Source organism: Podarcis bocagei (genome assembly GCF_964188305.1).
Source record: "Podarcis bocagei genome assembly, chromosome: 18".
Taxonomy (NCBI): domain Eukaryota; kingdom Metazoa; phylum Chordata; class Lepidosauria; order Squamata; family Lacertidae; genus Podarcis; species Podarcis bocagei.
The window spans coordinates 5,669,062-5,696,087 of NC_138144.1; the positions used below are offsets into that span (position 1 = coordinate 5,669,062).

Consider the following 27,026-nt stretch of genomic DNA (forward strand, 5'->3'; position numbering starts at 1 on the left):
CACAAGGAGGAGGCGCCACTTTATTTGCATATTCATGAGCTTATTTATTATTCATGAGCTTTCCCGGGCCCCCCCAATATTTTTTATAAGTCCGCGTCCCTGTCCTGAAGCAAAGTTCTTAACCCGAGGTACTATTTCTGGGTTAGCGGAGTCTGTAACCTGAAGCTTTTGTAACCCAAGGTACCACTGTATCATCGCTAAAATGTTGATTTTCTTGTGTCAAAATGAGAGTACCCCTAAACATTTTTAAAGAAAAGAAGCACTGATGATGATGATGATTTCCAACTCTACAATGCTGTGATGCTATACAGTGGTACCTCAGGTTACATACGCTTCAGGTTACAGACTCCCTTCCAGCTTCACAATCCTAGCCTTCTATAATTCCTGCGCAGCAGAGGCTACATGACCCTCGGGCGTCCTTTGCAATTCTAGGATGCTATCATTTGAAGACCCTCCCGGGAAGGTCCTTCTCCTGCGCTTCCTCTCCTTTGTCTTCCCTTTCTCATTCCCTTCTTCTGCTCTCCCTCCCTCCCTCCTCCCCCCTCTCCTTTGTCTTCCTTTCTCTCACGTTCTCCTTTCCTCCCGGGGAGAGGCGGAGACAGCCGGGAGCCTCCGCGCTGTGACGCGCAGAGGAAGCGGCGAGGGGGAAGCGGAGCCATGGCTGCAGCAGGTACCCGGGAGGGAGGCGGGGATCGGGGCCCGTAGGCAGGAAGCAGGGAGGGAGGGAGGGAAGCGCGCTCCCGGCCCGGCTGGGATCCAGACCCTCTTTCTCCCCGCAACCAGCCCAGCTCAAAGGATAGGCTCTCGGCCCCAGAACCTGCTTTTGCAGCTGTGCGCCCGGGGCGCGCGGCTCCCAGGCGGACTCCTGCCGGGATGGAGAGCGCTGGTCCTCTGAGCGCGCACAGACGGCTGCAAAGCCCAAGCTTAAAGGATGGAGAATGGTGCTGATGTTGGGGCTGCGCACTCGCAGCTCCTGCTCATTTATCTCCCTGCCCTGATGGGTTGTAGGCAGGTGTTGGCCCTGCTCCGAGTAGACCCATTGGAAACAATGGGCGTGACTAACAGCGGTTCTGTTGCAGAGTCAAGATTTATATGCATCATCTGTCGGTCTCTCTCTGTTCCATTCTTCCATCCATCCTTACTAATATATTAATTTTTGAATTCTGAATTTATTGTCATTCACGTTTTATACTGTATTTTATGCTGTTTTTTGTTGCATCCATTAAGTGTTTTAAAGTTGTTGTTAGCCGCCCTGAGCCCGGTTTTCTGAACCGGGAAGGGCGGGGTATAAATAAAAATTTATGATTTTATTTATTATTAATTTCGCAAAATTTATATGCCGCATAATTGTAAAAAAAACACCTATAACCATCCATCCTTCCTAATATATTTTCACAAAATTTAGACACCACAATTGTAAGACAAAAAACCCCCCAAACCTCAAGGCGGTTTGCAGAAAGACAAAACAACAACAGAGACAAGTAAACAACAACAACTATTCAATAATATATCCAGTGAAAGGCAGGCCACACCTATGCTAAACATCTATTCGTTTATTCATGCCGGGGCTTTTTATATTAATAGTTTATTAAGAAAGTTTAATTTATAGGAGGAGAGTGAGGAAAAAAGAAAGAAAACAAACCAATACAGTGGTACCTCGGGTTAAGTACTTAATTCGTTCCGGAGGTCCGTTCTTAACCTGAAACTGTTCTTAACCTGAAGCACCACTTTAGCTAATGGGGCCTCCCGCTGCTGCCGCGCCACCGGAGCACGATTTCTGTTCTCATCCTGAAGCAAACTTCTTAACCTGAGGTACTATTTCTGGGTTAGCGGAGTCTGTAACCTGAAGTGTATGTAACCTGAAGCGTATGTAACCCGAGGTACCACTGTAGTCCCTTCTGCTTCCCATTTTGGGTCTATGCAGGCTGTAAGATCCAGAACCTCTTTCCTTCCCCTTCTCTCATTCGCTCTCTCTAAACTCGGAGAACTCCCTCGGTTTTGGCTTATATTCTCACTTGGGGCGCAAGGAAGTATCCCTCATTCTGGGGGGACGGGAGGAGGAAGATTTGCCATGAGGAGGGAGGCCGGTTGCCAGATTAAACAAAGTTTCAAATACAGTGGTACCTTGGTTCTCAAACTTAATCCGTTCCGGAAGTCCGTTCCAAAACCAAAGTGTTCCAAAACCAAGGTGCGCTTTCCCATAGAAAGCAATGCAGAAGGGATTAATCCGTTCCAGACTTTTAAAAACAACCCCCAAAGCAGCAATTTAGCATGAATTTTACTATCTAAAGATATTGTTGATCCATAAAATGAAAGCAATAATCAATGTACTGCACTATAAAATAAATAAGACAGTATTGTAGGTGATAAAAATTTATATATTTTTTTCTTACGTTCACTGATGATAGTCACTGTTTGGATGGGGGGGCTTTTATCCATTTCGGCAGTCACACAATCAATCAATCAGCAGCTGAACTGGGTTCCACACAGTCACAAAAACAAACAGAAAAAGCCTCGAAAACAAAAACACAAAATAAATAACAAAAACAAAAGCGTCAAACTTAATCTGTTCTGGAAGTCCGTTTGACTTCCAAAATGTTCAAAAACCAAGGCGCAGCTTCTGCTTGGTGCAGGCGCCCCGGAAACAATAGCCGACAGCCGCATCGGACGTTCGGCTTCCAAAAAACGTTCGAAAACTGAAACAGTTACTCCTGGGTTTTTTGTGTTTGAGAACCAAGACATTTGGGAACCAAGTTACCACTGTATAATAATAATATAATAATAATTTATTATTTATACCCCGCCCATCTGGCTGGGCTTCCCCAGCCACTCTGGGCGGCTTCCAAAAAAATATTAAAATACTGTAATACATCAAACATTAAAAGCTTCCCTAAACAGGGCTGCCTTCAGATGTCTTCTAAAAGTCTGGTAGTTGTTTATCTCTTTGACATCTGATGGGAGGGCGTTCCACAGGGCGGGTGCCACCAACGAGAAGGCCCTCTGCCTGCTTCCCTGTAACTTAGCTTCTCACAGTGAGGGAACCGCCAGAAAGCCCTCGGCGCTGGACCTCAGTGTCCGGGTAGAATGATGGAGGTGGAGACGCTTCTTCAGGGATACTGGACCAAGGCCGTTTAGGGCTTTCAAGGTCAGCACCAACAATCTGAATTGTGCTCGGAAACGTACTGGGAGCCAATGTAGGTCTTTCAAGACTGGCGTTATATGGTCTCGGCGACCACTCCCAGTCTCCAGTCTAGCTGCCGCCTTCTGAATTAGTTGTAGTTTCCGGGTAACCTTCAAAGGGAGCCCCACGTAGAGCGCATTCCAGTAGTCCAAGCAAGAGATAACCAGAGCATGCACCATTCTGGCAAGGCAGTGTGCAGGCAGGTAGGGTCTCATCCTGCGTACCAGATGGAGCTGATAAACAGCCGCCCTGGACACAGAACTAACCTGCGCCTCCATGGACAGCTGTGAGTCCAAAATGACTCCCAGGCTGCGCACCTGGTCCTTCAGGGGCACAGTGACCCCGTTCAGGACCCCACACCCGCCCGCCTCCTGTCCCCCCAAAACAGTACTTCTGTCTTGTCAGGATTCAACCTCAATCTGTTAGCCGCCATCCATCCTCCAACCGCCTCCAGACACTCACACAGGACCTTCACCGCCTTCACTGGTTCACTGTACAACTCTAATTAGGGGAGTTGGGAGATCAAAGGGCCTATGCAGTCCTCCAGCTGCAACCCCAGACTCATCTAATCTTAGCCAAATCAAACATACGCCCCTTCTCTATACAAGGGGTCAGGGGATGATCACAAGTGGTAACACCAAAATTGTGTCCATCAAGAACTGTCCTGCCAATCTTCACCTTCATAAGGACTAGGTGCTTCCTTATTAATTTTTACAGAAGGCACCGAATCCTAGATGCTGGATTTTGCATCAGATTCCCCAGCTCTCTGATTCACAAATCTCTCCGTACGGAAAGCAACTTCTAAACAATGGGGAGGTACAAGGAGCTGCTTTCTCCTGAGGAAGCCCATCTTTCTAGCTCAGTACAGCCTGCAATGGCAGGTAGCGGATCATCGTATTGCAGAGTTGGAAGGGACCTCCAGGGTCCCTGAAATACAGGAATCTCAACTAAAGCATCCATGACAGACGACCAGCCAACCTTGGTCTGGACCAGGCATAGGCAAACTCGGGCCTCCAGATGTTTTGAGACTACAATTCCCATCATCCCTGACCCCTGGTCCTGTTAGCCAGGGATGACGAGAGTTGTAGTCCCAGAACATCTGGAGGGCCGAGTTTGCCTATCCCTGGTCTGGACACTAGACTTTTGCTGATGCAACCTAGAATAAAAAGGTAAAGGGACCCCTGACTATTAGGTCCAGTCGTGGCCGACTCTGGGGTTGCGGCGCTCATCTCGCTTTATTGGCCGAGGGAGCCGGCGTACAGCTTCCGGGTCATGTGACCAGCAGGACTAAGCCACCTCTGGCGAACCAGAGCAGCGCACGGAAACGCCGTTTACCTTCCCGCCGGAGCGGTACCTATTTATCTACTTGCACTTCGTGCTTTCGAAGTGCTAGGTTGGCAGGAGGAGGGACCGAGCAACGGGAGCTCACCCCATCATTGCGGGGATTCGAACCGCCGACCTTCTGATCAGCAAGTCCTAGGCTCTGTGGTTTAACCCACAGCGCCACCTGCGTCCCGCAGCCTAGAATAGCCTTAGCCTTTTTTTGCTGCTGCATCACACTGTGGACTCACGTTAAACGTGTGGTCCACCGAGACCCCTTAGATCCTATTCACACATGCTTCTAGTAACTTGGGTGTCCCCCACCCTATATATGTGCATCTGGTTCTTCCTGCCTAAGTACAGAACCAGACAATTGTCCCTATTAGAATTCCTTTTGCTAGCTTGGGCCCGGTTCTCTGCAATCTGTTGAGGTCATTTCAAATTCTGATTCTGTCTTCAGCAGGATCAGCTACCCTTCCCAGTTTGGTGTCTACTAGATCTTGTGGGTGGGTAGGGGAATATTCCCAACCCTGCCTGGATTTGCCAGGGATCGAACCTAAATTTCCCAGCCTGATCCCTCCCGGCTCCCTGATCATTCCTTCTGCGCTTACTCTTCCCAAACCATAGCTGTCAACCGTCCCTTATATGGCGGGAAAGTCCCTTATCCCAGCGCTGTGTCCCGCTGCTGTCCCTTATTGATGATGTCCCTTAAATTTCCCGGGTTTCAAAGGAAGCAGCTCCTCTCCCTCCCTCCCTGCAGGCCAGGGAGGAGGGGGGCTCCAGCTGTGTTGCTTGGCTGCGTTGCTCACCCAATAAGGATCTAAGAATGACTGGGGGGTGGAGCTTGCATGCCTTGTGCCCATCAAATCGGCCGCGTTGCCTGGGGACTCGCCTTTGCTCAGCGCTTCCCAGCGGAGAGGTGACGGTGGTTTTCCTTGCTGCATCCCCTTTGCCGGGTTGCTGCGCTGTGGGAACCACCGCTTGAGGCTTCGTTTGGCTGCTGGCTGGGCTTTCTGCCTTTGGCTCGGAGGGGCTCAGAAGTTGAACATACCTGTGCTTGGAAAATCCCTTATTTTGGCTGCTGATCCCTTATTTTCGAGGCTGCTGGTCCCTTATTTTCAAATCTGTAAGTTGACAGCTATGTCCCAAACCCTAGATGCAGAATCCCTCGGAGGAGACGATTGCCTGGAAGAGGACGAGGAGGAGCTGGAGGCGAGCTTGGAAGACCACGAGAACGTGGGAAAATTACTGGTTCCTGGCAGGCGTAGCTGCTGCATTCTGACCCGTCGCGGAATCACTCTGCGCGTGCTTCTCAAGGATGGGCTGATTGAGCCTGGAGAGGGCGTCCTCTCCATTTACTACCTGGTAATAATAATAATAATAATAATAATAATAATAATAATAATATAATATTATTTGTACCTCGCCCATCTGGCTGGGTTTCCCCAACCACTCTGGGCGGCTTCCAACAAAGACCAAAAATACACTCAAATGTCACACATTAAAAACTTCCCTGAACAGGGCTGCCTTCAGATGTCTTCTGAATGTCAGGTAGTTGTTTATCTCTTTGACGTCTGGTGGGAGGGTGTTCCACAGGGCGGGCGACACTACCGAGAAGGCCCTCTGCCTGGTTCCCTGTAGCTTTGCTTCTCGCAATGAGGGAACCGCCAGAAGGCCCTCAGCGCTGGAACTCAGCATCCGGGCAGAATGGTAAGACGCTCTCGTCGTTCCGTCGCTTCTCCTTCCAAGAAGCGGACAAGGGGAGTGCTGGCCCTCAATGGTGTGGGATGTGATACGTTAAGTAGCAGTCAAGCACAACATTCCTTGTTTTCCTAGAGTGGCCATGCAGGGGGAATGTTCCTGTTTCCTCCTGGCTGGGACATACTTCCTTTTACATATGACTAGAGGTGGGCATATGGGACGCGGGTGGAGCTGTGGGTTAAACAACAGAGCCTAGGACTTGCTGATCAGAAGGTCGGCGGTTCGAATCCCCGCGACGGGGTGAGCTCCCGTTGCTCGGTCCCAGCTCCTGCCAACCTAGCAGTTTGAAAGCACGTCAAAGTGCAAGTAGATAAATAGGTACCGCTCCAGCAGGAAGGTAAACGGCGTTTCCATGCGCTGCTCTGGTTCGCCAGAAGTGGCTTAGTCATGCTGGCCACATGACCCGGAAGCTGTACGCCGGCTCCCTCGGCCAGTAAAGCGAAATGAGCGCCGCAACCCCAGAGTCAATCACGACTGGACTTAAATGGTCAGGGGTCTGTTTACCTTTACCTAGAGGTGGGCATGACCTTACCTGTAACAAAAGGGACAGGGCACGCAGTTCTCTTTCTTTTTGACTTTCTCCATCTGTGGATCAGCTTTGAGCTAGAGATTAGCTTCCAGCCAACAGAGGACACTGGGACTATCTCCATATGGGATAGACCCACGTACAGTATATACTTTGTAACTAAGTCTGCCTTCAGAGATTCATCTGTGAACTGAATGTGAGTAAACTACTTATACACATAGCTGTCAACGTTTCCCTTTTCTTGCAAGGAATCCTATTCGGAATAAGGGAATTTCCCTTTAAAAAAGGGAAACGTTGACAGCTATGCTTATATATACGTTACACAAGATTGTGGTGTGTTTATTCTTTTAAGAGGGGTATAAGGGAACTTACCAGGAAGCTGACAATGAGGCGCTTACACAAGCCTGCAACCAGCTATCCGCTGTGCGTTTGAAAGGGGAATGTGAAACTCTGGTAAGTAAAGGAAATTGCTAACGCAAGTTAGGAAGGATATTAATAAACAATATATCCTTTCCTGCCTCCCTGAACATTCCCACAAACTGAGCTCCGGCTGGGGGAAAAAGCACTGGTTACAACATAAATGAACTTAGAAAAAGACTGGAGTCATCTATTTCTCTCCTGCACACTCACCCATGCCTTCGTTTTGTCTCTTCTCTCTCTCTCTCTCTCTCTCTCTCTCTCTCTCTCTCTCCATTTTTATTGGTTTTTTTTAACATATCCTTTCCAACAATTGTTTAACATAACTTATCTTATACCATATTTTAGACTTCCGTCAACCACTTCTGAAGATTTTCCGCTCTTTATCATTTGTTCTGCATTTCTTAATTTCTCTATTACTCTTAATTATGCTTAACCAATAATTCTCATCATAGTCTTTCTTGCAATATTTCAAATAGTCCTCCTCATAGATCTTCTTGCAGTCCTACTAGCATAATCTGTTTGTTACAATTGCTTTTCAAATAGTTCAAATATTTACTCCAGTCTTCTAAGAATCTCTGATCCCGCAGATTTCGAATCCTTCCTGTTGTCTAATTCTGCATAGTCCATTAATTTCATTAGCCATTCCTCTTTCGTCAGTAATTCTTCTTGCTTCCATTTTTGTGCCAATAATATTCTTGCTGCCGTCATTGCATATAAAAACAACTTACAGTCCTGTCTATTAATATCATCTCCTACAATGCTAATTAAAAATGCTTCTGGTTTTTTTAATACAATGGTACCACGGGTTAAGTACTTAATTCGTTCCGGAGGTCCGTTCTTAACCTGAAACTGTTCTTAACCTGAAGCACCACTTTAGCTAATGGGGCCTGCCGCTGCTGCCGCGCCACCGGAGCACGGTTTCTGTTCTCATCCTGAAGCAAAGTTCTTAACCTGAAGCACTATTTCTGGGTTAGTGGAGTCTGTAACCGGAAGTGTATGTAACATGAAGCGTATGTAACCCGAGGTACCACTGTAAATGTATATTTCAACATCTTTTTCGTCTCATCATATATCGTTTCCCAGAAGTTTTCCACTTTTTTACATTCCCATTGTGTCTCCTCTCTCACCTGTCCCAGGGCAAGAAGTTCTTGGGCAACCTATTGACGGATGGCAAGATCGTTTGGCAGGAGACGGGTCAAGTTTTCAACTCACCTAGCGCCTGGGCGACCTACTGCAAAAAGCTTGTCAACCCAGCCAAGAAGTCTGGGTGTGGCTGGGCGTCGGTCAAGTATAAGGGCCAGAAATTAGACCAGTATAAAGCTGTTTGGCTGAAGAAGTACCAGCCCAACACTCCCCCTGCAGAGGAGGTGAATGAATACCCTAATTTCTCTTTCACTTGTTAGAGCACTGCATTTATGTACAAGCTAAGTAAGCAACAAAGGATGCGGGTGGCACTGTGGGTTAAACCACAGAGCCTAGGACTTGCCGATCAGGGTTTGAATCCCCGTGACGGGGTGAGCTCCCATTGCTCGGTTCCTGCTCCTGCCAACCTAGCAGTTCGAAAGCACATCAAAGTGCAAGTAGATAAATAGGTACCACTCCGGCGGGAAGGTAAATGGCGTTTCCGTGCGCTGCTCTGGTTCGCCAGAAGTGGCTTAGTCCTGCTGGCCACATGACCCGGAAGCTGTACGCCGGCTCCCTCGGCCAGTAAAGCGAGATGAGCGTCGCAACACCAGAGTTGGCCACGACTGGACATAATGGTCAGGGGTCCTTTTACCTTTACTTAAGTAAGCAACAGTTTAGATTTATCTGATTATGGTAAATGCAAAAAAGCTGCTTTTAATGGGTTAAAAAAAATAAAGGAAACGGACTCTAAATTTTTATATATACTTAATGGTGACACAGTTATCTTTTGTTTGTGCTTCTGTGCAAGAATAACTAATGCAGTTTTCATTTACGCTAAGAAATCAAGGGCTATCTACTTTCTGCCCCGAGATCTTTGGATGAAGGACAGCATACAAATTTAATAATTTAATGTGGGCACCAACCGCTGCTGGGGAGAGAGGTTGGGAAGGGAGATTCTTACCTTCTCACAGCAGAGTTAAGCACAACAGTGATTGCACAGAGCACATTAAAACTTGGTTAGATTTCACATATGCCCTCATCCACTTTCAAAACAAAAGTTCCCCGCAAAAATACTTAGGCTAGAATAAATCACAGTAAGTGGTTTGTTTATTTTTGCTCACAGAGTTTCCAGAATTTAAAATGGACAAATCTGTCAGCTGGCAGTAAGACAAAAATGAAGAAAGGTTTCAAATGACTTTAAAAGAAAATAACTTTAGAGTGGCACCTCGGGTTAAGTACTTAATTCGTTCCAGAGGTCCGTTCTTAACCTGAAACTGTTCTTAACCTGAAGCACCACTTTAGCTAATGGGGCCTCCTGCTGCTGCCGTGCCGCTGGAGCACAATTTCTGTTCTCATTCTGAAGCAAAGTTCTTAACCCAAGGTATTATTTCTGGGTTAGTGGAGCCTGTAACCTGAAGCGTATGTAACCCGAGGTACCACTGTACTTACTTCCAAAGAGGATCATGCAATCTTTGGGTTGCAGGCTATAAGATCTCCTTTTTTGAGAGATTCAGTTCACTTGGTTTTTCTTGCAGCTGGGAGCCATTGTCCGCATGGCTCCTTCTTTGCTTCTTGCATGAAGCACAGAGAAAAAGACTGAGAAGTGGGGAAGCAGAGGGCCTGCTAAGCCACACCCACTTGCTACCTGGGTTCCGGGCTCAGGTTAACTCTTTCATGCACGAAAGTTTGAGTTGGCAACTGTATATTGCAGAAACTGCCTCTGACTTATGCATTCTGGCCCACTGTCAAACAGCTCTGGACGTTTAATCTGAAGCCAGCTGGAGCAACTGAGGGCATGGCTATTCTTCCTTCCTCGTAGGCTGAGTAGCAGTGGGGAGACTGTCCTCTCTGACGGCTTTTGCATCTCTTTTCCTCCCCCAGAGTTTAGTGAGCGAAGGGGAAGAGGATGAGCTTGCCGATGAGGAGGAGGAAGAAGCCAAGGGGGTTAAGTCAGTCCTCTCAGAGTCCATGCTAGCTAAGAAATTGGAGGACAAGACCCGGAAGCAGCAGGCAAAAAGTCTTGCAGAATTGCACAGCTCAGGTATGTCAATGTAGTATTGATTTATATGCCGCTGGTAGCTGATGTCCTCACAGATTCTTGGAAAACAGACTTCCCCCTGCTGCAGGAAGGAATTTTGGCTAGCATTGTTGCTGTTGTTTAGTCGTTTAGTCGTGTCCGACTCTTCGTGACCCCCGGGACCAGAGCACACCAGGCACTCCTGTCTTCCACTGCCTCCCGCAGTTTGGTCAAACTGATGCTGGTAGCTTTGAGAACACTATCCAACCACCTCATCCTCTGTCGTCCCCTTCTCCTTGTGCCCTCCATCTTTCCCAACATCAGGGTCTTCTCCAGGGAGTCTTCTCTTCTCATGAGGTGGCCAAAGTATTGGAGCCTCAGCTTCAGGATCTGTCCTCCCAGTGAGCACTCAGGGCTGATTTCCTTCAGAATGGAGAGGTTTGATCCTCTTGCAGTCCATGGGACTCTCAAGAGTCTCCTCCAGCACCAGAATTCAAAAGCATCAATTCTTTGGCGATCAGCCTTCTTGATGGTCCAGCTCTCACTTCCATACATCACTACTGGGAAAACCAGTAGCTAGCGCTACCCTTTGATAAAGGTCACAATGGTTATGCTATGTATAAAAAAAAATACATTTTGTAAACAAAACGAAGCACAAACACCCGCAATTAAAATGCAGAATAAAATAAATGGTGCAACAATGAAAGGTGTTGAAACGGAAGGTGGAGATGTTTAATTTTGCGTTTCATGGCTCAATTTAGCTCAGTGATGGTCAGTCGCTTTGTTTTTAACCGCAGATAGCAGCAAAAGGCTGGACTGCAGGAATCGAATCCCTGTCCGTTATTGCAGCCTGGGGAGTCGGGACTCTGCCAGGTACGCCCATCGTATGTATGAAATCCTCTCAGTAGCTAGAGACGCAGGTCTTGTGTGCAGCTGTGCTCAGGGGGTGACATCTAATTTAAAAAACAGGAGGAAGGGCTGTAGTCCTCAAGGCGAAGGCAGACTCGAGAATGGGTGCCTCTGTTTTGAGTTGGTGGGTGGGGAGGCAGGATTTCAGCCGCGGCTCGAGAAGCTAGTTTGCTGAAACGCGGCCAAAAATGTAAAAGACAAAACTCTGGCTGGGATTCACCATGTGGCCCTCTAGACTTCTCTCGCCAGCCCCTGGAAAGCACCCACAATTCTTGCACTCTCCTACAGTGTTTCCCCGAGCCAGAACATGCCCGTGGGCGTAATGATAATAATAATAATATATTACTTATACCCCGCCCGTTGTTGTTGTTGTTTATTACTTATAACCCACCCTTCTGGCTGAGTTTCCCCAGCCACTCTGGGCGGCTTCCAACAAAAGATTAAAATACAATAGTCTGTCAGACATTAAAAGCTTCCCTAAACAGGGCTGCCTTCAGAAGTCTGGTAGTTGTTTGATATCTGGTGGGAGGGCGTTCCACAGGGTGGGCGCCACCACCAAGAAGGCCCTCTGCCTGGTTCCCTGTAACTTGGCTTCTCGCAGCCAGGGAACCTTTAGCAAGGCCTCTTGCTAGCTGGGGAGGGCAGAGAGGGGGTGAGTCAATGTTATTCGATTCATGAAATTTACATGTATTGCTCCTCCCACTTTTGGCTCTGGCCCCCGGAAGGGAGTGTGGCCCCCGGGCTGAAACAGTTTCCCCTCGCCTTGCAACGGCACTTTGCGATACGCCGCAGCGTTTGTGCAGTTTTCGGCAAAAGAGTAAGAAAGCAAAAATAACGACTTGCTGAATGCAAGATGGGTCGGGAACACATTTGCGTAAACCGATTCTGAAGAAAATGTTGTTGTTTTTTAACCACTCTAACGAGGAACCTGATGCTTTTGGGCATATTTTCTTTTCTTGTGATCTTGGCATTTATGCCAGAAGGCAATTATTAGAGGCTTTACAACTCAGTAGGCTGAATTCTATGATACCAACAATTCAGGACCTACTTTCGGACAGGAATGATCAAATTACCGTATTTTTCGCTCTATAAGACGCCCCCAGACCACAAGACGCACCTAGTTTTTGGAGGAGGAAAACAAGAAAAAAAAATATTCTGAATCTCACAAGCCAGAACAGCAAGAGGGATCGCGGTGCAGTGAAAGCAGCAATCCCTCTTGCTGTTCTGGCTTCTGGGATAGCTGCGCAGCCTGCATTCGCTCCATAAGACGCACACACATTTCCCCTTACTTTTTAGGAGGGGAAAAGTGAGTCTTATAGAGCAGAAAATACGGTACTTTAATAGTGGCTGAATTTTTGAGTGCTGTCCATGTAGAAAGACTGGCCATTATAAAGAGATTTAGTGGCTCTTAATTGATTGGTGATGTGGTAGTGTTGTATTGTGTTATTTATGCAAATTGATTTCCTCAGGAGTTAAAGATCTGACTGGGACAAACCTTGTTATGCTGAGCTCGTATTTTGCACAATTTGTATATAGTGTCTTTTTGATAACATGTGGTTTGCTATGCCTAATAGCAGGTGGCGCTGTGGGTTAAACCACAGAGCCTAGGACTTGCCGATCAGAAGGTCAGCAGTTCAAATCCCCGTGACGGGGTGAGCTCCCGTTGCTCAGTCCCTGCTCCTGCCAACCTAGCAGTTCGAAAGCACATCAAAGTGCAAGTAGATAAATAGGTACCACTCCGGTGGAAAGGTAAACGGCATTTCCGTGCGCTGCTCTGGTTCACCAGAGGCGGCTTAGTCCTGCTGGCCCCATGACCCGGAAGCTGTACGCCGGCTCCCTCGGCCAATAAAGCGAGATGAGCACCGCAACCCCAGAGTCAGCCACGACTGGACCTAACGGTCAGGGGTCCCTTTACCTTTACCTTATGCCTAATAAAGGATATTTGATGATGTAAACCACTCTAACGGGCTTTGTTTGGGAAGGAATTTTCCACAAACAAAACATGACATCCATTTATACTGCGATTCGTTTATACGGTAAGCCTTCCTTTGATCCTCAGATGTTTAACAAATAAATACAGGATTGACTGCCCCAAGGCAGCTTAAGTCGTATTTAAAAGCCTTTGCATTCTGCTCATTAAGATATATATTTTAAATGCAACTAGTCCTCATAATGGCCGTTTCTTTGTCTGCCTTTAGGAATCCCCACACCCTGGTGGAAGTGACGTCTTTCGCAGCCCTCAACAAGTTCCAGCCTTTCAATGTCGCCATCTCCAGCAACGTCCTTTTGTTAGTGGTACGTTGGACATTTGGCAGGGCCCCGGCCGGCCCCACCAAGAGGCAAGGGGAGAAGCAACCACCTCTGTAATACTATAATAATAAATTATTCTTTATACCCTACCCATCTGGCTGGGTTTCCCCAGCCACTCGGGGCAGCTCCCAATAGAATATTAAAAATACAATAAAACATCAAACATTAAAAACTTCCCTAAACAGGGCTGCTTTCAGATGTCTTTTAAAAGTCAGATAGTTGTTTATTTCCTTGACATCTGATGGGAGGGCGTTCCACAGGGCGGGCGCCACCACCGAGAAGGCCCTCTGCCTGGTTCCCTGTAGCTTGGCTTCTCGCAGTGAGGGAACCGCCAGAAGGCCCTCGGAGCTGGACCTCAGCATCCAGGCAGAATGATAGGGGTGGAGATGCTCCTTCAGGTATACTGGACCGAGGCCGTTGAGGGCTTTAAAGGCCAGCACCAACACTTTGAATTGTGCTCGGAAATATCCTGGGAGCCAGTGTAGGTCTTTCAAGACCGGTGTTATGTGGTCTTGACGGCCACTCCCAGTCACCAGTCTAGCTGCCGCATTCTGGATTAATTGCAGTTTCCGGGTCACCTTCAAAGGTAGCCCCACGTAGAGCGCGTTGCAGTAGTCCAAGCGGGAGATAATCAGAGCATGCACCACTCTGGCGAGACAGTCGGAGACCACTCTGGCGAGACAGCAGATAGGGTCTCATCCTGCGTACCAGATGGAGCTGGTAGACAGCTGCCCTGGATACAGAACTGACCTGTGCCTCCATGGACAGCTGTGAATCCAAAACGACTCCCAGGCTGCGCACCTGGTCCTTCAGGGGCACAGTTGCCCCATTCAGGACCAGGGAGTCCCCACACCTGCCCGCCTCCTGTCCCCCAGAAACAGTCCTTCTGTCTTGTCAGGATTCAACCACAATCTGTTAGCCACCATCCATCCTCTGACCGCCTCCAGGCACTCACACAGGATCTTCACTGGTTCTGATTTAAAAGAGAGGTAGCGCTTTTGGGGGTGGAGGGAGGAATCCACAAATCTGATAGCTTGGACTCTGATATGAGGAATATAGTAGAGTTGGAAGGGACACTAAGAGTCATCTAGTCTGACCCCCATGCAATGCAGGGATTATGGGAGCTGGAGTCCAGCAACACCCAGAGTGTGAGCATGGTACCCAAGGGTGACCAAACCTCCAAACCTTTGCTCTCCCTCCCCTTTCCTCTTAGGACTTCCATAGTCACCTGACGAAGAGTGAAGTGACTGGCTATCTCGGCGGTCGCTGGGACACCAACAGCCAGCGTAAGTTTCCCTGGGGTAACTAGCAAGGGAGTGGAGCTGAAATGTTCCAAATTCCTTTTTTATTGTTTATTTATTTTATTTTATTTTATTATTTATTTTATTGTTTATTTATTTATTTTTAAATTTTACTTTAAAAATATATATATATACAGAAAGCAAAACAAAGCAGTCTAAATTAACATTGCCTTCTACTGTGTAATGGGAATTGGGGGTTGCTCGTGCGTACGTTGCCGCCACTCTCGGTGAGGTTGCCTGGATAAACCTTTCCCTGGCTGGACAGTCCTGATTCCGTGTCTGTCTCAGTCACTGGCAGAATCCGTCAGTGGGCGTTTCCTGAACTTCTTCCAACATAAAAGTTCCTTGACGGATAGTCTCCGCCTAGCCTCCCTGCGCGGAAGGTTAGCAGTTCAGAATCCCCGCGATGGAGTGAGTTCCCGTTGCTCGGTCCCAGCTCCTGCCAACCTAGCAGTTTGAAAGCACACCAGTGCAAGTAGATAAATAGGTATTGCAGTGGTGGGAAGGTAAACGGCATTTCTGTGCGCTCTGGTTTCCTTCATGGTGTCCCTTTGCGCCAGAAGCAGTTTAGTCCTGCTGGCCACATGACCTGGAAAGCTGTCTGCGGACAAACACTGGCTCCCTTGGCATGAAAGCGAGATGAGCGCCGCAACCCCATAGTCACCTTTGACTGGACTTAACCGTCCAGGGGTCCTCTTTTTTTTTACCTTTTCCTGCATTGCAGGGCGTTGCAATAGACTACTCTTGATGTCCCTTACAACTCTACAATTCTACGGTTCATTTTTCTCCGACCGATAAACAGACTTAGGGGATACTGAGAGTTGGCGGAGAGTTGGGCTCTAAAAGGCAACCCCAAATTTTCCTCCAACACTGCGATCAGGGGCTTCTTAAGGGAATCTGACTGGCAAGAATTCGAAGGAGCCTTGGGTCTAAGACAGGCATAGGCAAACTCCGGCCCTCCAGATGTTTGGGACTACAACTCCCATCATCCCTAGCTAGCAGGACCAGTGGTCAGGGATGATGGGAATTGTAGTCCCAAACATCTGGAGGGCCAGAGTTTGCCTATGCCTGGTCTAATAGGACTCTCAAGATTGACTTTCAAGCTCTCACACATCTTTTCTTTTTTAAACCAGTGTTAACGGTGCTGAGGGCATTCCCTTGCCGATCACGCCTTGCGGACGGGGACTTAGCAGCTGCTGTGGAAGAAGAGGTAAAGAGCTCATATCATTAGTAATGGTGGTGCTGGACTCCAACATGGGATAGTGTGAGGCGTTCTCAAAGTAAAGGAAGGATTGAACTCTGATTAAGAAGAATACACACAGAGGCTTGAACCAGCAAGACTCTGGGAAGGGTGCGTATAATAATGTCTCCGTCTCTCCAGCCCTCGGCCCAGGTCGTTTTATTCACAAAAGAACTTTTACAGAATGTTCGTAAGAACCAATCAGATTTCTTCTGAGCATTTCAACAAACCCCATGTGGGGACAAAGTTAAACTACCAAAACTAATTAAGCACACATATTAATTAAGAACAGACCTACAAAGGAGTGCATTTGGCAACCCCAGAGGTCATAAACAAGCAATATACATGATAAGTAGGATGGCCAGGACGACAGCGATCATTATCACCTTCAGGTGAGATCTGTTTCCTGGCCCTAAGATTAACATCCTAAGATTAACATATCAGAAAAGCTACATCAAAGAAACTGCCCACTGTCTTTGATGACCCAGGACGCCTGCCTGTCTGTGTACATGACTTGTCAAGAAAGAGAAATGGAAGAGGGATGCTGAGGTGTGGATTGATCAAAAATCATATCAAAATAGTTTAAACCCAGTCAACGCAATGCTTTCATTGCTGACACAGATGGCTTACTCTATATTTGTTATAATTCCTCATAGCAATCCCACCTGATCACTACAGTCGTGGGCACCACGACTGCCCCATGGATTGTTTGTTCGATTCTTCCTTTGCCCTCCAGCTGTCTTGGAAGTATAACTCCCGGGAAAACAGCTTGGATGAGGATGATGGGAAGACAAGTTGCTCCCTGTTCGAGGGTGTTCTTCTTTGGTTGGGAACTCGCTTGTTTTCCATTTTGGGGCTAACAAAACACGGGCCGCAGTAGCAACATACATTTGTTGTTTAGTCGTTTAGTTGTGTCCGACTCTTCGTGACCCCCTGGACCAGAGCACACCAGGCACTCCTGTCTTCCACTGCCTCCCGCAGTTGGGTCAAACTCATGCTGGTAGCTTCAAGAACACTGTCCCACCATCTCGTCCTCTGTCGTCCCCTTCTCCTTGTGCCCTCCATCTTTCCCAGCATCAGGGTCTTTTCCAGGGAGTCTTCTCTTCTCATGAGGTGGCCAAAGTCTTGGAGCCTCAGCTTCAGTATCTGTCCTTCCAGTGAGCACTCAGGGCTGATTTCCTCCAGAATGGAGAGGTTTGATCTTCTTGCAGTCCACGGGACTCTCAAGAGTCTCCTCCAGCACCATAATTCAAAAGCATCAATTCTTCTGGATATGCTTAAGACTGCTGAAAAGTAACATCCTTTTTCCTCTTCTTGTCTTCAGATATGCCAGAACCTTTTCATGCGTGGGCTTTCCCTGGTGGGCTGGTATCACAGCCACCCGTTCAGCCATGCCCTGCCATCCCTCCAGGACATCGATACTCAAATGGACTACCAGCTGAAGCTCCAGGGAACCAGCAACAGCTTCCAGCCTTGCTTGGCACTCATCTGCGGTAAGTGGCAGAAGGCTGCGCGTCAGTATCAACCCGAACGAAACAGCCTGTGCTTGTCCCGTGGGTTAACCATGAGGCGAGGTCAAAGTCCAGTCCGAGGTCGAGGGTGCAGTATGGAGGCTGTGCGTCAAAGCTGTAGCTGGGTCCAAGCAGGGAGTTAGGTGAGGTCAGGAGCTCTGGCAGGACAGGGTCCAGGCAGGAACTGACAACCAACAACGTTGCTCCAGCAACTTGGGACTGGGGCTGGCTGGCTTTTATCTGCCCTGAGGCATAGGGCGGCCCCGGTCCACAGGTGACTCACCTCTCCTGGCCTGGAGGCGAGCACTCCTCCTGCGGGAACTTAGTTCCCTCTGCCTCTCTGCCCTGAGCCTCTGCAGCTCAGGAGAGGCTGGAGGGTCACCGGACCCAGAGGCAACCTCAGCTTCCCCTGACGGGGCTGAGAGTGGAGCACCTGCAGGCAATGGGTCCTCCATCACCTCCGGAGCCAGAGCAGACTCACCTGAGGACCCAGCACAGGTGAGGACCCTTCAGGCTTAGCTGGTTCTGGAGGCGGGGACTCCTGTGCAGGCTGGGATCCCTCAGGTTCAGCAGCCGAATCCCAGGCCATCACACAGCCCACCGTCTCGCAGCACTCTGCAAACGTTAGGTGCGGAAACGGGCAGCAATGTACCTCTCTCCCAGTATTTCTCCTTTACGGATTGCTCCTGGTGTCTGATCCCGTCTGATCCAGCATCTTCTGCTCCCATGGGCCAACTAGATGCCTCAATTATTGCAGTTACAGATAGGTAGCCGTGTTGGTCTGCCATAGTCAAAATAAAAAAATTCCTTCCAGTAGCACCTTAAAGACCAACTAAGTTTGTTCTTGGTATGAGCTTTCATGTACATGCACACCTCTTCAGATGCACTGAAACAAAAGTTGCCAGATCCTTCTATATAGTGAGAAGGTGGGGAGGGGTATTACTCAGAAGGGTGGTGGGAATGGGAGATTGGCAGATAGCTGAGATGAGCCTGTTGACGACTCTTAACGACTGTAATAGGTCTTACAGGAAAAGGTCTGAACAAAGACATTGGATTCTTATCTCATTATACATGACTAAGCCATTTCTCACCTTCTCACCCCTTGCCTTTTCCTGTAAGACCTATTACAGTCGTCAACAGGCTCATCTCAGCTATCTGCCAATCTCCCATTCCCACCACCCTTCTGAGTAATACCCCTCCCCACCTTCTCACTATATAGAAGGATCTGGCAACTTCTGTTTCAATTATTGCAGATATTGTGCAGCTTGAAGCAACTGGGTGCATAAAACCTGGCCCCTTTTTGGAATGGAAATTGCCAAGACCCATTTAGAGACAGGTGAAACTTGGAAAATTAGAACATCGTGGAACATCATTTACTTCAGTAATTCAACTTAAAAGGTGAAACTAATATATGAGATAGACTCACAACATGCAAAGCGAGATATGTCAAGCTTTTATTTGTTATAATTGTGATGTTCATGGCGTACAGCTGATGAAAACCCCAAATTAGCAATCTCAGAAAATTAGAATATTAAATGAAATCCGCAAAACCAGGACTGCAAATAGAGCAATATTGGACCTCTGAGAAGTAGAAGCATATGTACTCAGTACTTGGTTTGGGCCCCTTTTGCATCAATTACTGTCTCAATGTGGTGTGGCATGGATGCTATCAGCCTGTGGCACTGCTGAGGTGTTATGGAAGACCAGGATGCTTCAATAGCAGCCTTCAGCTCTTCTGCATTGCTCGGTCTCATGTCTCTCACCTGTCTCTTGGCAATGCCCCATAGATTCTCTATGGGGTTCAGGTCTGGCGAGTTTGCTGGCCAATCAAGCACAGTAATCCCATGGGCATTGAACCAGGTACTTTTGGCAGTGTGGGCAGGTGCCAAAGTCCTGCTGGAAAATGAAGTCAGCATCCCCATAAAGCTCGTCTGCGGAAGGAAGCATGAAGTGCTCCAAAATCTCCTGGTAGACGGCTGTGTTGACCCTGGGCTTAATGAGGCACAGTGGACCAACACCTACAACCTTGAGATTAAGAGTCTCACGCTCTACCATCTGACCTATTTTATGAACCTCTATTTTACTCGCCTTTTCTCTAAACGGAAAAGCCCCAAATGTTGCAACCCCACAGGGCAGTTGCTCCATCCCATCAATTGTCGGAGTTGCTTTTTTCCTCCTTCCGAGTAATCTGTGTGGCAAGAATGCCCAGAACTGGGGACACAGGGATGGGGCGGAAGGACGTCGTTTTGTTACAGTGGTGCCCCGCAAGACAAATGCCTCGCAAGACAGAAAACTCGCTAGACGAAAGAGTTTTCCGTTTTGGAGGTGCTTCGCAAAACGAATTTCCTATGGGCTTGCTTCGCAAGACGAAAATGTCTTGCGAGTTCCTGCTGGTTTTTTTCCCTTCCCCCCCTTTTTCTAAGCCGCTAAGCCGCTTATCAGCTGATCCGATCAGCAGATAAGCCGCTAAAAGCCGCTAAAAGCCTCTAATAGCGCTAATCCTTCAATGGGCTTGCTTCGCAAGACGAAAAAACCGCTAGACAAAGAGAATCACAGAATGGATTCTTTTCGTCTTGCGAGGCACCACTGTAATTTGCCTTGCGAAGCTGGAGAGAGAAGGTTGTGCCATTTGAGTTTCCCATGCAGTTCGATGGGGCCCTAAGCCACTGAAGGTAATGGGGCCCTTTATATGTCCAGCTGTCCTTTGTCAACAACAAATTGTCACTGTTTTTTTCTGCTGAATGTATGCTATATGGTAATTTATGGACCTAATAGGTATCTCAAGCCACTTGCGCATGTTGCCGTGCAACCGGTCCATGCAGAATGAAGGCGCCCTATATATAGAAAGGAGCAAACCAGGGATGTTTTAAGGAGCAGGCTAGCAGGCGGGGCCCATGACTTACACCAGGCATAGGCAAACTCGACCCTCCAGATGTTTTGGGACTACAACACCCATCATCCCTAGCTAGCAGGACCAGTGGTCGGGGATAATGGGAATTGTAGCCCCAAAACATCTGGAAGCCGAGTTTGCTTATGCCTGACTTACATTGTAGGAGCCTGCACAACACAAAACACTGTTGCTGTATGTAGGTTTTTGTTTTTTATCTTATATTTTGGAAATATACATCCAGGTTTTTTTTCCTTTAATTTTTTTTTGGAGCCCCCAAGAAAGCAGGGACCTAAGCTATAGCTTGTTTAGCTTATACGTAAATTTGTTTAGCTTATACTGTTCCCATGCTAGGTGCCCAAATGATCTGGAGAGCCAGTGTGGTGTAGTGGTTAAGAGCAGTGGACTCGTAATCTGGTGAACTGGGTTCACTTCCCCGCTCCTCCATATGCAGCTGCTGGGTGACCTTGGGCCAGTCCCACTTCTCTGAAGTCTCTCAGCCTCACTCACTTCACAGAGTGTTTCTTGTGGGGGAGGAAGGGAAAGGAGAATGTGAGCCGCTTTGAGACTCCTTCGGGTAGTGATAAAGCGGGATATCAAATCCAAACTCTTCATCTGTCTTATTGTCCCCTCAGGTCCATACTGCCATGCCAACCAAGGCGTGGAGTCGAAGATTGCGCCCTTCTGGGTTATGCCCCCTCCGGAGGTGAGTCCTGCAGCGCCTGACCAAGCTGCTCTTGGGAGAGCAGGGGGTGCAGGAAAGTAGTAAGGTAAAGGGTAAAGGGACCCCAGCCCATTAGGTCTAGCCATGGCAGACTCTGGGGTTGCGGCGCTCATCTTGCTTTATTGGTCGAGGGAGCCGGCGTACAGCTTCCGGGTCATGTGGCCAGCAGGACTAAGCCGCTTCTGGCAAACCAGAGCAGCGCATGGAAACGCCGTTTACCTTCCCGCCGGAGCGGTACCTATTTATCTACTTGCACTTTGACGTGCTTTCGAACGGCTAGGTTGGCAGGAGCAGGGACTGAGCAACGGGAGCTCACCCCGTCATTGCGGGGATTCGAACCGCCGACCTTCTAATCGGCAAGTCCTAGACTCTGTGGTTTAACCCACAGCGCCACCCGCGTCCCTTGGTGCAGGAAAGTACCTCACACCAAATCAGACCATTGGTTTGGAAAATTCAGCCGGAATTCAGCAGAATTCAGCACCCAGCTTGCTCACCGAAGGAAGACGGTCTGAGCATATTACACAGATCTGGTCCGACTGCACTGGCTACCAATTAGTTTCCGGGCCCAATTCAAAGTGCTGGTTCTGACCTTGTTGTTGTTTAGTTGTTTAGTCGTGTCCGCCTCTTGGTGACCCCCTGGACCAGAGCACGCCAGGCACTCCTGTCTTCCACTGCCTCCCGCAGTTTGGTCAAACTCATGTTGGCTGCTTTGAGAACACTGTCCCACCATCTCATCCTCTGTCGTCCCCTTCTCCTTGTGCCCTCCATCTTTCCCAACATCAGGGTCTTTTCCAGGGAGTCTTCTCTTCTCATCAGGTGGCCAAAGTCTTGGAGCCTCAGCTTCAGGATCTGTCCTTCCAGTGAGCACTCAGGGCTGATTTCCTTCAAAATGGAGAGGTTGGATCTTCTTGCAGTCCATGGGACTCTCAAGAGTCTCCTCCAGCACCAGAATTCAAAAGCATTGATTCTTTGGCGATCAGCCTTCTTTATGGTCCAGCTCTCACTTCCATACATACTAGGTTCTGACCTAGAAAGCCTTAAACCTTGGGTATGCAAACTAAGGCCTGGGGGCCCAGAATGCAGCTGATGGATTGGTGACTGGGAGCGGCCACCAGGACCACATAACACTGGTCCTGAAAGACCTACATTGGCTCCCAGTACGTTTCCGAGCTCAATTCAAAGTGTTGGTGCTGACCTTTCAAGCCCTAAACAGCCTCAGCCCAGGATACCTGAAGGAGCGTCTCCACCCCCATCGTTCTGCCCGGACACTGAGGTCCAGCGCCGAGGGCCTTCTGGTGGTTCCCTCATTGCGAGAAGTGAGGCTACAGGGAACCAGGCTGAGGGCCTTCTCGGTGGTGGCACCCTCCCTGTGGAACACCCTTTGGGAGCCGCCCAGAGTGGCTGGGGAAACCCAGCCAGACGGGCGAGATATAAATTATTATTACTACTACTACTACAATTATTATTATTATTATTATTATTATTATTATTATTATTATATGCACTAGCAGAGGGGGAAAGACTGCAGGATATTTTTTTGGACCTAAGCCGTGTTGATTTCCTAGGGGACGTTTGGTACACTGTCGATTGCTTGCTGCTGTTAACATGCGTGCGTATGTGTTAGTTGGTGCTGTACAAATATTATAATCAATAAATAAAAAGGTAAAATCACTTGTTGCTCAAAAAAAGGTGGTGCATTCTGAGGAGCTGCACTTCTAAGCCACCAGGGGGCGCTTTACAACTTTGGTTCTCCTGAGCAAATCAAAAGAGTGAGAGAAAAAACACACAATTTGATACTATTCACTTCTCTGTGTGTCTCTCTCTTCCCACCCTTCCCCGGCCAACTTTCTTCCTCCACCAGCAAAGGCCTTATGATTACGGCATCCCCATGGAAGTTGAGGTCACCTACGTCCAAGACGGCTTCCTCACCAACGACGTTCTCCACGAGATGGTAACTTTGGTTCATCTGAATTTCGCATCTGCTCGGGGGAAGAATGTCGGGTTGCGTCACCAAAGCGCCTTTTGTTCCAAACACACAGGGCTGCGATGATCTAAAGCGAGGCCTCTTGAAAAACAAAATTTGTAACTGATGGCAAAACAATCCTTACATTCAGAGAGCCCTGGGGGCATTTACAATGCAAGCGTTGTGCGTGAGCTTGAAAGTCAATCTTCAGAGTCCTTTTAGACCAGGCATAGGCAAACTCCAGCCCTCCAGATGTTTGGGACTACAATTCCCATCATCCCTGACCACTGGTCCTGTTAGCTAGGGATGATGGGAGTTGTAGTCCCAAACATCTGGAGTTTGCCTATGCCTGTCTTAGACCCAAGGCTCCTTCGAATTCTTGCAAGATTCCCTTAAGAAGCCCCTGATCGCAGTGTTGTAGGGAAATTTGGGGTTGCCTTTTAGAGCCCAACTCTCCGTGTCCCCTAAGTCTGTTTATCATTCAGAGAAAAATGAACCGTAGAATTGTAGAGTTGGAAGGGACATCAAGGGTAGTCTATTGCAATGCGCTGCAATGCAGAAAAAGGTAAAGGACCCTGGACGGTTAAGTCCAGTCAAGGGCAATTATGGGGTTGCGGTCCCTGCTCCTGCCAACCTAGCAGTTCGAAAGCACGTCAAAGTGCAAGTAGATAACTAGGTACCACTCCGGCGGGAAGGTAAACGGCGTTTCCGTGCGCTGCTCTGGTTCGCCAGAAGCGGCTTAGTCATGCTGGCCACATGACCCGGAAGCTGTACGCCGGCTCCCCCGGGCAAGAAAGCGAGATGAGCACCGCAACCCCTGAGTTAGTCACGACTGGACTTAATGGTCAGGGGTCCCTTTACCTTTACACCTCTATAAAATGCTATTCACAATAAAGGAGTGAAATGAAAGATATCAGGAAAAAAGGAAAAAAGAACAAAGAAAAAATAAAGTAAAAGAAAAGGATCATAGGTGACAATTTTAAAAAGTAGATAACTATTCACTATACATAGCCGTTTCCCATCTATATTTGTATTCAATTGTTCTTTCTTCCTCACAGATGCTGCTGGTGGAGTTTTACAAGGCGGCGCCCGACGTAGTGAAGTTTCAAGAGATGTGGAGCCAGGAGCAGACCTATTTGGATAAACTAAAGGTAATCTTGAGGAAGAGTTGTCCGGCAGTGGAGCGGACCTCCAGTGAAGATGGTCGATTCTCCTTCCTTGGAGGTTTTCAGGCAGGGTTTGGGTGGGCATTCGTTAAACTGGGATTCCTGGGCTGCAGGGGGTTGGACTGGATGACCCTCAGGGGTCCCTTCCGACTCCACAAGTCTCTAGTTATGCATGCTCTGGTGATCTGGACTACTGCAATGCGCTCTCCATGGGGCTACCTTTGAGGGTGACCCGGAAACTGCAGCTAATCCAGAATGCGGCAGCTAGACTGGTGACTGGGAACGGCTGCCGAGACCACATAACACCGGTCCTAAAAGACCTACACTGGCTCCCAGGATGTTTCCAAGCCCAATTCAAAGTGCTGGTGCTGACCTTGAAAGCCCTAAATGGCCCAGTATACCTGAAGGAGTGTCTCCACCCCCATCGTCCAGCCTGGACACTGAGGTAATTCCCTCGCTGCGAGAAGCCAAGTTACAGGGAACCAGGCAGAGGGCCTTCTCGGTGGTGGCACCCTCCCTGTGGAACGCCCTCCCACCAGATGTCAAAGAGAACAACAACTACCAGACTTTTAGAAGACATCTGAAGGCAGCCCTGTTTAGGGAAGCTTTTAATGTTTGATGGATTGCTGTATTTTAATATTTTGTTGGAAGCCGCCCAGAGTGGCTGGGGAAGCCCAGCCAGATGGGCGGGGTATAAATAATAAATTATTATTTTAAACTGTGAAACATAAAAATTTAGTAAGAATTGGAGAGGCAGAGAAAGTATCACACGGCGATTTGTGGGTGGGCTGTGCAAGGGAGAAGCCATTTTTCTTGCCTACTTGCGTTTAGCAAGCTGCCGAGGCTCACTTTCGGTCCCAGTGCCATGCCTGTTCGAATGACGAACGCCGCTATTCTCTCCTTGTAGGGCTCATTGGCTTCCAGGACGCCCAAGGACCAAGGTTTCGGACACATCCTGGAACAAGTCTATAGCATCCTCAAGCAATACGGCTGAAACCAGGAGGAGGAACCATGTCTTCAAGGAGCTGTCGGTCAGGGGTTAGGGAAAGACGTTTGGGTGAGAAGCTTCCCACTTTGAAACCCAGTTCTACCCCATCTTGCTTGGTGGGTGGAGACAGAAATGGAGACCCTTTATGTTTGTTTGTGTGTGTGCGTTTAAGAAAGGTTTTTCATGAGTTTAAGAGGAAACATTGGACCAGCCAAGAACATGCTTTGATTTGCCTAGCTAGAGAAGCTATCTGTTCCCCTGTACTGGGCTTGGCGTCACGGGACAGAACACACCCATTTCATAGATGGTCGACTGAAGCAATTTGGCTTGCGAGGCCTCAAAAGGACCCCTAGGTAGATCTCAAATTCAATCCAGCAGAGTGTTGTGCGCTGGTCGACACAGCTGACCTCCTCTTGAGGTTTTCCGAGACGGAACGGAAGCCCGCATTTCTCCAGTTTCGTCTTATGTTTCGTGCTGTGAAGGTTGGGGAGAAACTCGCCTGCGGCCTCCTATGTTTGGGGTTTGTGTGTCTGAGCTGGTAAGAGGGCAGATTTTTAAAAGGGGGGGCAGTGCGGTGTTGCCTTTCTAAAAAAATTCACGGATCTGTAGAAGCAGCAAAAACCGAGTAAAAAGGCAACTAAAAAGGACAGAAGCTTACTTTGCGTAAAAGCAGGGTTGCGGCAGGTTGGTGAAAATCTTGCTTTGTCCTAAAGGGTAAAGGGACCCCTGACCATTAGGTCCAGTCGTGGCCGACTCTGGGGTTGCGGTGCTCACCTCGGTTTATTGGCCGAGGGAGCCGGCGTACAGCTTCCGGGTCATGTGGCCAGCAGGACTAAGCCGCTTCTGGCGAACCAGAGCAGCGCACGGAAACACCGTTTACCTTCCTGCCGGAGTGGTACCTATTTATCTACTTGCACTTTGACGTGCTTTTGAACTGCTAGGTTGGCAGGAGCAGGGACCGAGCAACGGGAGCTCACCCCGTCACGGGGATTCAAACCACTGACCTTCTGATCGGCAAGCCCTAGGCTCTGTGGTTTAACCCACAGCGCCACCCGTGCTTTGTCCTTACTGTGTTCCTTAAAAGCAGCTGTGCATTGATCTGTTCTTGTGGCTCTCGGGTAGGGAAGCTGTGATGCTTCAGATGTTTCTGGACTCCTGGCAGGAATGACCGAAGTTGCTGCCCCAGGAGGAGATTTCGCTGTCACATCTCTTTCTGATGTACAGTCCTGCCCTGGCCTCCCTCTCTGCTGGAGATGGGGCAGTTCCGTCCCGGTTTTTGTTGTTGTTGAATGTACAGGCAACTCCCTGCTCACATGTGTTCTGTTTGCCGAGCACCTGGAAGTGGTACCCAGAAATGAGGAGTACCTGGTCAACCGGGCCCCCGCTGTCCCTCCGGCTCATGCAAGGGCTTGCTTGACCTGCTCAGCTTCCCCGTGCATCTGTGGGCCTTTGCTGAACAGCCTCAACATGCCTCTGGCTCGTGAGGAGACCCTCCCCAGAGCCCAGAGGATGTCCTCTTTGGGCTCCAGAGAGGGTCTCCGGACAATCTGGGCTTTGGCTCCCTTGGCAACTGCTGCTGTGCTACCCCGCATGTCAGCTGTTAAGCGGGGAGGCGAAGCAGCTCAACAAAGCTCCGCTGATCCTCCAGCTCATAAGCAGCCCTCTCCAGGATGGGGT

General features: G+C 48.6%; 1 protein-coding gene across 3 annotated transcripts; it reads left to right on the plus strand.

Annotated features, from left to right (window-relative positions):
* The first annotated feature begins 401 nt into the window (after window positions 1-401).
* Window positions 402-26,365, plus strand: MPND (MPN domain containing). 3 transcript variants are annotated; one of them, XM_081177830.1, is made up of 13 exons: window positions 560-670; window positions 5,658-5,866; window positions 8,345-8,575; window positions 10,215-10,374; window positions 11,148-11,223; window positions 13,458-13,554; window positions 14,783-14,855; window positions 16,004-16,080; window positions 17,435-17,603; window positions 21,144-21,214; window positions 23,094-23,183; window positions 24,254-24,346; window positions 25,269-26,361. In XM_081177830.1, the coding sequence occupies exons 1-13, from the start codon at window positions 658-660 to the stop codon at window positions 25,353-25,355; spliced, it is 1,446 nt and encodes a 481-aa protein (XP_081033956.1). In that variant the 5' UTR covers window positions 560-657; the 3' UTR covers window positions 25,356-26,361. The 3 variants fall into 3 exon arrangements, with proteins under 3 accessions (XP_081033955.1, XP_081033956.1, XP_081033954.1); XM_081177828.1 differs by lacking the exon at window positions 560-670 and adding an exon at window positions 2,045-2,120 and having other exon boundaries at window positions 25,269-26,362; XM_081177829.1 differs by lacking the exon at window positions 5,658-5,866 and having other exon boundaries at window positions 402-670; window positions 25,269-26,365.
* The last annotated feature ends 661 nt before the right edge of the window (window positions 26,366-27,026 follow it).